The following is a 13,209-nucleotide window of genomic DNA, read 5'->3' as shown; positions in this document are numbered from 1 at the left end:
CAGCTTCGTGGAATACTACGGTAAAGAAATCTAACAAGGCCCTCTCGGGCTTTGTTGACCAGGGAACCTCCTCTACATGTAGGCTATTTTGCAGAACCCCCCAATATGGGAAGTGCTGGTGTATGATTTCAGCTCCCACAAATAAGACATTAACTTTTACCTCAAAAGTAGTGTAAGATTTTATAATGTTCAGGAGGAAGTCACCGGGCAGTGACAGAATACAGAATCTGGAGGGAGGCCAATGCCTGGCTTTAAGACTCTGTTGCTTATGCTTATGGGCTGTGTGACCTTGGGCAAGTGACTCAGCCTCTCTGGGCCTAGTTCTTCCTCTGTAAAATAGTAACAACCATGCCCATCCTAGAGGATGTGAGAATGATACTTAGAATATATGGTCAAGCACTTTGAACATTACCTGGTATCCAATATAAACTAAAAAACCCCATGGCTGCTGCTCTTATTAATTATTGGGGATCTCTGGTCAGCATTTCTGTAAAGGGCCAGAATATATGTAGTTTAGGTTTTAAGAAGGCTGCCGGTGATTCTGTGTTGTACGGTTTTAATGTTTCATTAACGCTTTAAAAATGTCAAAGCCATTCTTAGCTCACTGGCCTTGCGCTGAGGGGTGGGTTTGGCTCTGGGCTGCACTTTGCCAGCCCCCCATTATGATTATTAAACTCGTTCTAGATCATATTACTCAGGGGGTGAGGTGTCCGACCCGTCTCCTCATGTACCCTATTCTTTGAAGAAAACAAACCAGCGTGTGTGAGCTCGTCTTCCACATACACTGTGTTCACGAGGCCCATCTCTGCCAGCAGGGAGACCTGGGGCTGCGTGGTAAGTAGAGAAGCAATTTAAAGCTAGTGACAGTTTCCTCTCCCAGGGGCCGAAAGGTGAAATCCCAACTTCCTATTATGCTTTTGGAACAATTAGAAGCACTCATATTGCATTCCCTTGGTGGAGTCATTTGGTAACACTCGCAATTAGGGCAAAATGAGCACAGAGTCTCTTCCTAGGAAACCTGTCAAGTTCATGACACACAGCAGAGAGAGCACCCCCCATCCTTCCCACCACCTCCCCCCCCCCCCACCCCGCAATGAAAACCTGTCTCCCAAGAAGCCCCTGCATTCTGCCCAGAAGCCCCCAGGGGGCTGGAAGTTTTCTGAGGAAGACCGGGCAACACCAAGAAAATCCACCTCCAAGATCGCGGGGATTTATAATTATACCGAAGCCCAAGAAAAACACTGTAAGGACCAAGAAAATACAGGTGATAAAAACTTTAAGTAAAATACAGTACATGAAACTCTATAATAAACAGCACAAGCCCAACTGTGTTTAGAAGAAAATCGTGTGAATTAAAAAGGCACACTGGGGTGGCTGGGCTGGGGTTGCAGGGAGTCGGGAATGGGGTTTCCTTTGTGGGGAAGATGAGATGTTTTTTCAAATTTTTATCACATGCCCCCATGCACAGCCTTCTGTCTTCTGGTGGACCGCACACTGTGGACCTCACCATAACGGGACCAGCAGCAAGTCCTGCCTCTTTTATGAAAATACTTCTCCCCTCTCCCTGTCCGACCACAGAAACTCCTTTCTTAGCAATGTGAGGACTGGCTTTGGCGAGGGTGATGCAACCCGTATTAAGCTAGGGGTGTCTACCTATATGCAAATGTCCTCCAAAGCAACTAAGCCACATCCTCCTTGGCATCTAGTATATTTTCTCTTGCAAAGAGAGTCCTGAACCCTTAGAGGAGAAAATAACTTCCAGGGTCACTGGGTACAACTTCCTTTTTTTTTTTTTAAAGATTTTATTTATTTGAGAAAATTTTTTTATATTTTATAAATATATATTTATAATTTATATATATTATATTTAAATATTTGAGAGAGAGAAATCACAAGTAGACAGGGAGGCAGGGAGAGAGAGGGGGCAAGCAGGCCCCCTGCTGAGCAGAGAGCCCGATGTGGGCCTTGATCCCAGGACGCTGAGATCATGACCTGAGCCAAAGGCAGAGGCTTAAACCACCTCTTGAGCCACCCAGGCGCCCTAACTTCTTACTTTTATCAATGAGAATAAAAAATCCCATGTACTGGAAATGATTTATCCAAGCTTAGAATTCATCAAAAAGTAATTCTTTGATGAGTAGCTGGATAAAAGAAGGTAAAAGGGAAAATGAAAACAAAAACAAAAAACCCCCCAAACCAGGCATCTTCATTTAAAATGCCAACAAAGTAAACACCTTAGGTAAATATTAGCATTTATCTTACTCTAAGTGCCTTCTTATGGCATGCTGGCTGATGTCTATAGCTAAGGTTCTAAATGAGCCACAGAGAGTCTGTCATTTGGCGCATTGGTGTTTAAAAATGAATATATTTGTCAAAATTTTAGCATCAGGAGATTTCATGTAAAAATAAATCCAGAAGTCCAGTATCTCATGGAAAACACACCACCATCTTCAACCATCCAACAATCTCAAGGCGTATATTCTTTTTTTTTTTTTTTTTTTTAAAGATTTTATTTATTTATTTGACAGAGAGAAATCACAAGTAGACGGAGAGGCAGGCAGAGAGAGAGAGAGGCAGGCTCCCTGCTGAGCAGAGAGCCCGACGCGGGACTCGATCCCAGGACCCTGAGATCATGACCCGAGCCGAAGGCAGCGGCTTAACCCACTGAGCCACCCAGGCGCCCCTCAAGGCGTATATTCTTATATCATTGGAAAATTGACTGGAGACAGATAGATGTTGCCCCCCTCCCCCACCTCCAGAGGGTGTATGGACACTCCAACTCCGTCTATACCATCCCTTATTTGTCTTCACCTGGTACTTTTTCATTATTCAAATCATCTTCCTCTCTCCCACAGGCACCTGGGGTTGCAACTCACGGTCTAAAGGAACTACTACTTTTGGTATCACAGGAAGAAACTACGAAGTTGGGGCTGACAGTGTGCCACCGAGGAGACACAGAGGAACTGAGTTCTGGGACAGATGGACTTGAAAAGCAGGACGAGAACCAAGGGAGCCACAGAGATGGAAGGTGGTCGTGGGTGGCCCCCGGAGACAAGTTTCACCCACTCCACAGATGAACCAATGATCTCAGCCCTCCCTCCGAAGGCAGAGAGTGGTGGTTTCTAAATTCAACCCAGCAGGAAGTCAAATGAACCCCATTATCTTCATTTGCAAGAAGTGAGCGCCCAGGTAGGATGGGGGCATTGAAGCTTACAACACCCATTCGCTCATCTGCTGATTCACAGCTCTGTCCTGAAGCAGGTCTTTTAACTGGCCCTCTCTGCTTCGCTTAACAGGAATTCAAAATGTTTTAAAGTGAAAGCAAAACAAGAACATGCCAACTTTCAGCTTCAGAAACGTGAAAACGCACACACGTCTCATCCCAGAGTGGAGCCTCAAAACCCACAGAAGCGATGCAGGGGGGGAAAGAATTCAATCAATCAGGGTATCGGGGCTTGGGTGATAAGAAGCTGAGATTTACAATTTGGCTATTTCAGTATTCAGTGGACACTGGCTCAGGAGAGCCTGGACAGCCCAGGCAGTTTTTTAACAGAGATGGATTTAAATGCTCCTTACTGAGCAGTGCTTCTCACACGTGAGTGTACCCCAGAATCATCTGGAAGGCTCATGAAAACAAGGTTACTGATTCAGTAAGGCTGAGAATCCGTCTCTCTGATTCAGTTCCCAGAGACTGCTGGAGCTGCTCATCTGGGGACCAGGCTTGGAGAACCACTGGCATAGACAATACCATTAAAACTCTGTGCCAAGGGGCGCCTGGGTGGTTCAATGAGTTAAGCCTCTGCCTTCGGCTCAGGTCATGATCTCAGGGTCCTGGGACCGAGCCCCACATTGGGCTCTCTGCTCAGCGGGGAGCCTGCTTCCCCCTCCCTCTGCCAGCCTCTCTGCCTACTTGTGATCCCTCTCTGTGTCAAATGAATGAATAAAATCTTTAAAAAAACAAAACAAAACAAAAGTCTGTGTTGAGAAACATCACTTTGCCAGGGAGTGCTCTGAAAAAAAGCTATTGTTAGGGTCATGGGCATGAGTTCATTTTAATAGTGCTTTTGGGTGTTCTTAGGGAATTCGAACAATGGCTAAGCCAGTGGAATCCACGGGTCTACAGATTAGCCTGTTTGCTGTGGTCAGTCAATTTGACAAAATAATTATTTGAGTTCACAGTCATTGTCAATTTCAGACTAAGTCCATTTGTACACTAAACTAATAGGACTCATACTTCACCTTGCTTGAGACTCCCATGGCAGATTAGTTTAAAAAGAGATTATGGGGCTCAGCCCCCAGAATTCCAGATTTCTGGGATTGGGCAAATTTGCATTATGTAGGGGCTCTCCAAGCTCTGTGTTTGGCAAGAAAGAGGAAACCTAGGTGAGGGGAGGGAGGCTCTGCAGGGCCTTTCCCATGAAATTTCGCAGTTAGCCTTTCACTCAACATAATTCAAGTTCAGCAAAGTGGTTTTGGCCTTCAACCCAATCTACTAAAATAAGATTTTATTACCTCTAATAAACTACCTGACTTTATCTTTTTTGTATACAAAAGAGAACATGTAACATTTTTCTCATTTAACTTCTATAGTACTTTTTCATGGGCTTATTTGAGGACCTGGTTACAAAGCATAATTTATAGAGTTTGCCAAATATTTACAACCTGCACGAAGTATAATAAGCAGTCTGGAAATTGTCTAAATTCAGTCCAAATCTTTGCATTTTGAACTTCATAAAAACAGCTTATTTTTGTAATCAAAGGAAAATTCAACTTAGTATAAAATAACACACTTATTTTTGGGGATTTTAAATGAGGGCTGCATTTCCATCTTATGTACAGTGACTCTGTGATTTCAGTTTGCTGTGCAGCGCCAGCTGTAACTTAATGAAAGACATCTGAACTCCCTTCAACAAGCCAGAGACATAATCCTTCCAAGCTGGTTGCATTCTGAGAGAGAAAAAAATGCAGTAGAGAAACCGAGTTGCTTTTCTAACTAAGGAACACAGTCACAATGTTCCATGTTATTTGCAAAGAGATGAGAATGAGCCAGGAAAAAAAAAAAAAGGTATTATTACAGATCAGAAAAAGATTGGAAAATATCTTCTTCTCTTCTTCACGTGACTGCTTTTATTCCCAGGCACGTTAAGCTGCATATCTGAGTCACCTATTACCGAAAGGCACATATGTTTGAGGAAGAAATGCCAAGATCCGTTGGCCAAGCCTTTTAACTGAGGGTGAAGGAGAGGGGAAGAAAGCTAAATTTTCTAACTGGAATGACAGGAAGGATTTAGGCAAGCATAAAAATAATGATCCAAGCTGGAAAGAGGAAAGATACCAGGTGAAAACCTCCAGTCTTGATTCACAACAACAGTCCCCGTGTCTCCTGCAGTGACTCTAAAAATAACATCATGGAATCCTAGACCTTCGGACTATCAGTACATCACATTTTCTCGGGCTTGTGGTCTAAAAAGCATTTTCCGAAATTTCCTTAGAGTTAAATGGTATGAAACTGGAGGTTATAGCAAGAGGGACCGTATCTATCTATCTATCTATAGATTGATAGATACAGATATAAATAGATCGACTGATCACCCGGGATAGAATTTATCAATTCTGTTTATAGAAAGATCTCCGCTAAGCGGGTATTTATTAAGCACCTACTAAAAGTTGGGCACAACCATTCCAGATGTTGGGAATACAGCAGGAACAGGACATTGCCCTCATGTCAGCAGAGGAAGGGACTAAATGAATAAATGCTATGTAGCGATCAATGCTATGAAGACAATACAGCAGGATAAGGAGTGAGGGTGAACCACGGGGTGGCAAGATGTGGAGCTGAGGCTCTCTCTCCCGCAGAGAGGTGAGAAACGTGCGAGAGAAAGCTGTATAACTGGGGGAACAGTGAGTTCTGGACAAAAAGAACAGCAAATGCAAAGTCCCCAGAACTGGAGGGAAACGCAAGAGGAAAGAGGGAGAAAGGGAAAGGAAGTGCGGGTGGTTTGCTTACAGGGTCTTGTAAGTCTTGGAGTGACACAATCTGAATCAGATTTTAAAAGCATCCCTCCAGCTGCTATTTTGAGAATAGACTCAAAGGGGCCAGGTCAAGGCAGAGAATCCAGCGAGGGGAGACAGGATATGGGCTCGGATCACGCTATAGTCACAGTGATGGTGAGAAGCAGCTAGATTCTTGAGACAAGGCTGTGTGTCCACAATGGGCTGACACGGGAGACAAGGAAGGCATCCATGGTCTCAGGTGCTGGTGTGGACAGTGGGTGAAGGGTCTAGATTTGGACGTAAGTTTACACTACCAGTCAACATTTATTTTGTAGGGGAGAACAAGCGCAGAACTGAGATCAAATTTCTAAAGAGGTACAGCCGTAAGGCAACCTCTTAACTCAAAGCAGAGAAGGCAGCTAGAAAAAACACAAGCCAAGCTATAAAGATGTTTTTTTATATCTGTGTCCTCTTCTATGGAAGAAAAGCACAACCCTATTTTCACGTCATACATACTGGACAATATTTTGCATTTATTTGAAACCTCAACTCTGAGAAACTCAGATACTACATAAAAAGTACTAGGTATCAATTCTTAAAAATACCACTTGAAATAAGAAGAAAAAAAAATATCGGAGACCCCCTTGGGGAACAGGAAGAACAAAGAACATGAAATGTCTTGCTCAAAGTCAGGAAAGGTTCTCTTCCGTGTGAAAGCTGCTTCTCCAGGGAGAGCCCACAAAGCTGAAAGTTGGCCCATTTGCCTGGATGAAAGGTTTGGTAAAGTTGTGTTTTGCTTTCTTTGTTTTGTTTTGTTTCCCCCAGAATGGGCAGGTCATCAGTGTCCGAAGAACCCAGGAATTAAGAAGAGGTTCAGGAATCTCATAGGATAAATACTCCCAAGCAACTTCTCTACTAGAAACTCTCGGTTTCTCTCTCACTGGTTGGACCAGTACTTGTCAGATGTTCACACAACAAGCAAAACTCTCTGACCACCCAGGGGGGGATGCTGAACTCTCACAGCAAGGTACTGTCCAGGTATGTTGAGACCCTTGGTTCTTACTTCACATGCTTACTACGAGTTACTCATGTTTGTAACCAAACCTGTTTTGTCTGTTGCAATTTGAAAATTTTATGAACTGGGACGCCTGGGTGGCTCAGTTGGTTAAATGACTGACTCCAGATTTCTGCTCAGGTCATGATCTTGGGGTCATGGGATTAAGGCCCACATCAGGCTCCTTGCTCAGCCAGGAATCTGTTTATCTCCCTCTGCCTCTGCTCCTCTCCCCACTCATGCTCGCACACATGAGCGCTCGCTCCCTCTCTCAAATAAAGAGATAAATCCTTAAAGAAATAAAAATTATATGAACCCATGAAATACGTTTGTGGGAAGAAAGAGGGTTGTTGTTTCTCTAAGTTGGATATTTTGGAAAGATATCTTTAAAGGCAAGTTGCAACATGTATTTTTTTTTTTTTTCTCAAACTGAGTGAACAAAACAACTACAGGATTAAGGAAAGAAGTCCTACAACTGTAGGATTCTGCAGTCCCATTGCTCCACGGGTTGTCTTTAAAAGCCTCACTTCAATGCAACCAAACCGGGCATTTGAGACCATGCTTCACAGGTCAGATAAAGGCAAAAATACTTCATGAAAATACTTTATCCCTGGCCTGAAAAGATTGGCCAACAATTGAACCCCATTTATATGCAAGTGTTTAAGGTCTGCATGTGTTATTTAAGAAAAATAATGACTTGCGTTAAATGATTCTTGTGATAAATTGACCAGGAACGCAGGGAAGGAAGACGAGGGCAGTTAGCTTACCCTACGGTACCATGACTCTAGGCTCATAGGTTGTACTTAGGCTGAAGTGGTACATAGAGTCATAAATGCCATTTTAGGGACACTGGGCTGTCTCCACATTTCTCACCTGACCTGACATGAGTTGTGAGTTCTGCCATCATTCTGACCTGACGCCATTACATCTGTGTGTGTTCTGTATAAATCCTCTCACCTCCATGGCCTGCGTGTTCTGGTAGGGATACGAACACATACGGAGGAACAGGAATAAAATGGAGGCGACAGGAAAAATATTGTCAGTGCTGGAGGGAATATTAGGATATGAATTAGCACAGTTAAGTTTTGAAATCAGGAAGCAGGCCAAATTACCCACATATATGTATACTCCGTGAATAAGTTTTTCCAATGCCTTGAATAAAAACCATTTAAACGGGGTGCCTGGGTGGCTCAGTGGGTTAAGCCTCTGCCTTTGGCTGTCATGATCCCAGGGTCCTGGGATCGAGCCCCGCATCAGGCTCTCTGCTCAGTGGGGAGCCTGCTTCCTCCTCTCTCTCGGCCTGCCTCTCTGTCTCCTTGTGATCTCTCTCTCTGTCCAATAAATAAATAAAATCTTAATAAAAAAAAAAAAACACCGGGTAAGGTGTTATTCTCACAAAAGCATCTTTTTTCAAAACAAATGTATTTCTGGGGCACCTGGGTGGCTCAGTGGGTTAAGCCTCTGCCTTCGGCTCAGGTCATGATCCCAGGGTCCTGGGATCAAGCCCAGAATAGGGCTCTCTGCTCAGCAGGGATCCTGCTTCCCTTCCTCTCTCTCTGCCTGCCTCTCTGCCTACTTGTGATCTCTGTCAAATAAATAAATAAAATCTTAAAAAAATGTATTTCTATTTTCCATAAAAGTTATAGTTACAGGCTATGCTAAAACAGAGTTAATTACTGAGATAATATGAAAGAATACCAGGATACTTGTAGAGTAGGACCAGATAATGACTTACATCATTATACTAAACAATTATACAGGACTAGAGAACTGACTCAGTAGTAAAACTGAAAACAGGTTTTTTTAATATCTCCTACTCTGTCAGTGGAAATGCTACTACGAGAAGAAATCTAAATCTTAACTTTCTGTCTTTACCCCTACTTCAAAGATACACATATCTACTATCTCCTCAGAAAGAGAGGTTTTGGAGCGTGGTTGTTAGATGAAATGGACTATGATTGATCGCACTCAACACAGGAAAGCAAAAGCGTTATGAGATTTACTGGTCTGAGCCTTCTTTCCAGGACTGTACCTGCTCAGGGCATCAGGCAGGAGTATCTCATGGGATATGAGAAAGCCCGAGTGTGAGGCCAGACTCTGATCCACCTGCTGTGTAGTCTAACATGAGTTCTTTTAACCCCCTTGGCCTCACTGAAAAATGATGTGGTAGGAAGTCCTTCCTAAACTCCATTTCTGGCTCTCATATTCTGGAACCCTGGCATCATCAGGGTTCCAGAAAATCATCCAAGATTTTCAGTGAGTGATACTGCACTATCCACTTCCCAGGCAGTAACTCATGCAATACTCATGACACGTCTAACAGCAGAGGCTTTGGTATTATTCCCATTTCACAGATGAAGGAAATGGGGCACTGAGAGGTCCGTTGTGTAAGTCACACAGCTGCTAGTGGAAGAGCAAGGAATTGAACCCAGGCCACCTAGTCCCGAAGCCCAAGTATACGGCTTGTAACATGACGAGATGACAAAAGCCAGAAGACACAGGTCTACAAAATTTGGGGCAGCTCAACATCTGTATCTGATTAACGGAGCTTTTTCTTTATGAGTGGTTAGCATGGACTTCTGGGATTCAATGTTGCTATGGTAAACGGCCACTAAAAAAGACCTCTGCAGCAAAGAGGCAGGCGTGAACTACAGAAAGCAGGAAAAATACACGTTTAGATCAGCAGGGTTCAAGGGACCAAACTGGCTTCGATCTAAGCAAAATAATAAAAGAACTTGAAGGCTTTGCAATCTCTATTCTCCCAAAGTGAGGTAACTTGGAACAAGAGCACAAAACCAACAAAATCACCATGCGACAGAAACAAAGCCTCCCCTGTAACGTGGAGTATCCATTCCTGGCTCCAAAGTCGGAGGCCGGGAGCGGCTCGGACTTCCCTGCACATCTGAGTCATCTGCGGCAGGGAGCGGGAGGGGTCTTGTTAAAAAAATGAAGATTTTGGATCTGTAGGTCTGGGTGGACCTCAGACTCCCAGGTGTAAGGAGCTCCAAGGCGAGACTGTGTCGCTGGAATGTGGATCATCCTTTGTGAGTTGGGGGTAAAGAGCTTAGAGGGTCTCAGAGTCTGCAGAACTCACTTCTGCCACCGGGTAGCCCTGGTTCACAGTCGAGTCTTCTAAGCTTGGTTCTGTCCAATGAGCCTATCTGTACATTCTCGTCTAGCTCTAAAACCCGGTATCTGTAATGATGACTTTCTCATTCAACCCTACATGGAGCTTCTTCTGGTAGCATTAAATGGGAAAATGAAATGCCTCCCACAGCCCCCGCACCTGGGTCTCTGTAACAGGAGAATCAAGGCTCAGGCCTTCCCACACCTGTTACAGAAAGATACTGAGAGCTCTGTGCAGAGGTAAAGCCACTGCAGAAAAGTGATTTATGTTTGAGGCTTTTTGCTTTGGCCAAAAGCTCTTGGGAGACTCACTTGCCAGGGCAATGGTACGCTGGGTACAGTATTAAAAGACAGATCATGACCCAATACTGTAATTACTTATAGGGGTGAGGGGGGGCGGAGCTTATATATCTTCACCATCTAGACCTATGCTGTCCAGTATGGTAGCCATTAGCCACATGTAGCTATTGAGCACTTCAGATATAGCTAGGCTGAATTGAAAGTACATATCAGATCTTGAAGACATGCTATAAAAAGAACGTGAAATGTCATTAATTAATTTTATATGGGTTTTAAGTTAAAATGACAGTATTTGGGGTATATCGTGAACAAACTGAATTTTACTGAAATTAATTTCACCTGCTCCTTCTTACTCTTTAAATGTGCCTGCTAGAAAGATTTAAATGATATCTGTGGCCTGATGGATATTTCTACTGGGCACTGCTGATCTAGTCCCTTGTTATTCAAACTGTGTTTCTCAGACCAGTGGGATGAGTATCAGTTAGGAACCTGGAAGGGAGAATTTTGTCGCCATCTCAGACCTATCGAATCACCATGTCCCTTTTAACAAAATCCCGCGATTCCTGTGCACCTTCTAGTGTGACAGGTGCTGGGTTAGTTTCTCCTACAAAATATTCACAGACCTACTTGGATTCTTGGTATATTTAAGTGATACACTCAAAGAGTACTGTGCTTGCTGAATCTTCTACACCAACATTCCACCTAGGCAATGGAAATATGTTTCTTAAATTTTAAATTAAAGCTATTACAATACAATAGTACTATATAAATCAAAATTATACATGACATATTAGGCAGACCACATATATACATATAGGGAGCAGAAAGAGAAAGGAGGTTTTTTTTACTAAGGCTACCTTAGTTACTTCTGGATTCTCAGCCACCATGTATGTGAAACTGATGTTCACCAGATCTGTGCCGCTGCAAACACAAACTATCCGCCCTTCCAGATCACTCTCTGACTTTCCAACAGCTTCGAGAGCGGCCAGGATTTTGGGATCCTGTGTAAAGTATACAAATAGGAAAAAATTGTTAGATCACAGAGCATGGAGGGAACATGCTCATTTGACATAAAAACACACAGAAGGACAAACGTTTTCTTTCTAACGAAAAATGCCCCGATATGTAGCATTATCCTTTTAAAAAAATTTTTTTTTACTGTGTTATGTTAGTCACCATAAAATACATCATTGGTTTTTGATGCAGTGTTCTAAGATTCATTGTTTATGTGCAACACCCAGTGCTCTGTGCACTACGTGCCCTCCATAATACCCACCACCAGGCTCCCCCATCCCCTCATCCCAGTCCCCTCTAAAACCTTCCGTTTGTTTCTTGGCGTCCACAGTCTCTCATGGTTTGTCTCCCCCTCTGGCTTCCCCCGATTCAGTTTTCCTTTTCTTCTCCCAAAGTCCTCCATGTTTTTCCTTATGCTCCACAAGTAAGTGAAAACATATAATTGACTTTCTCTGCTTGACTTATTTCACTCAGCATGATCTCATCTAGTCCCATCCATGTCGATGCAAAAGTTCGGTATTCATCCTTTCTGATGGAAGCATAATATACTCCATTGTATATATGGACCAGATCTTCTTTATCCATTTGTCTGTTGAAGGGTATCTTGGCTCTTTCCACAGTTTGGCAACTGTGGCCATTGCTGCTATGAACATTGGGGTACAGATGGCCCTTCTTTTCACTCCATCTGTATCTTTGGGGTAAATACCCAGGAGTGCAATACACAGAAGGACAAATGTTTTCTTTCTGTCAAAAAATGCCCTTATATATAGCATTATTCTAAAACATGTAGAGGGAGAAGTTGCAATACTACACACTACCTGAACTCATTTGGTAAGAAAAGTATTCTAATATTACTGATTGAGAAAATTAGGTGCAAGGGTCTTTCTTTAGGTTCTTGGTTGCAGTTATAGGAGGACCTGGAAGATGATAATGGGATGGAAAGGCTCTGACCTCAGGACCTGCTTGCGTCCACAGAGATCAAAGGGGCCTTGTAGCAGAGGACAGTGCCTGACGTCTCATGCCAATAAACAGAGACATCCACACAGCCAGCAACCAATGGTTATTAAAAAATAAGATTGAGGGGTGCCTGGGTGGCTCAGTGGGTTAAAGCCTCTGCCTTTGGCTCAGGGCATGATCCCGGGGTCCTGGGATCGAGCCCCACATTGGGCTCTCTGCTCAGCAGAGAGCCTGCTTCCTTTTCCTCTCTCTCTGCCTGCCCCTCTGTCTACTTGTGATCTCTGTCAAATAAATAAATAAAATCTTAAAAAAAAAAAAAAAAAAAAAGATCGAGTCTTTCAAGCAACCCGGACACAAAGGGTGAGCACGTTCATCTCCTAGAAGCCATGGCATCTTTATTTGGATGAAGACAGTTTAAGTCTACCCTAATTAGCACATAAAATAGCATCCTTGTCCTCCAAAAAACTCAGGAGGAAATGCCAACAGTTACACGGAAATTTTAACTAACATAAAAGAGGACAGCTTTGAAAAAAACACACAGAAACAAAATGAGGCACGTAATTTTGTTTTTCAACATCTAAAAACCTGCAGGGCTATTATGAAAAAGGGAATGCATACTGTGCTTTAATATTCTAGAAAAAAACCAGCTTCTAAACTCCCAGCACCACTATGCAAACAGCTTCTTATTCAAACAAGTCAATCACTGTGAAGAAGATTTATATGCTCTGTCATCTTTTTCTCTCAGAGGCAAACGGAGCCTCCAA

General features: G+C 43.2%; 1 protein-coding gene across 4 annotated transcripts in view; it reads right to left on the bottom strand.

Moving 5' to 3' along the window:
* The window catches only part of PLCB4 (phospholipase C beta 4), a 253,875-nt gene that overhangs the window by 114,611 nt on the left and 126,055 nt on the right, over positions 1-13,209 (bottom strand). For all 4 annotated transcript variants that reach the window (XM_044263437.1, XM_044263439.1, XM_044263438.1 and 1 more), the window contains exon 5: positions 11,332-11,475. In XM_044263437.1, the coding sequence (XP_044119372.1) occupies positions 11,332-11,475 (144 nt within the window). The remainder of the gene's footprint in view (positions 1-11,331; positions 11,476-13,209) is intronic.

This window comes from Neovison vison, chromosome 8 (assembly GCF_020171115.1).
Source record: "Neovison vison isolate M4711 chromosome 8, ASM_NN_V1, whole genome shotgun sequence".
NCBI classification, from domain to species: domain Eukaryota; kingdom Metazoa; phylum Chordata; class Mammalia; order Carnivora; family Mustelidae; genus Neogale; species Neogale vison.
The sequence above is the reverse complement of the archived record's forward strand: the minus strand, read 5'-3'. Positions and strand labels throughout refer to the sequence as shown.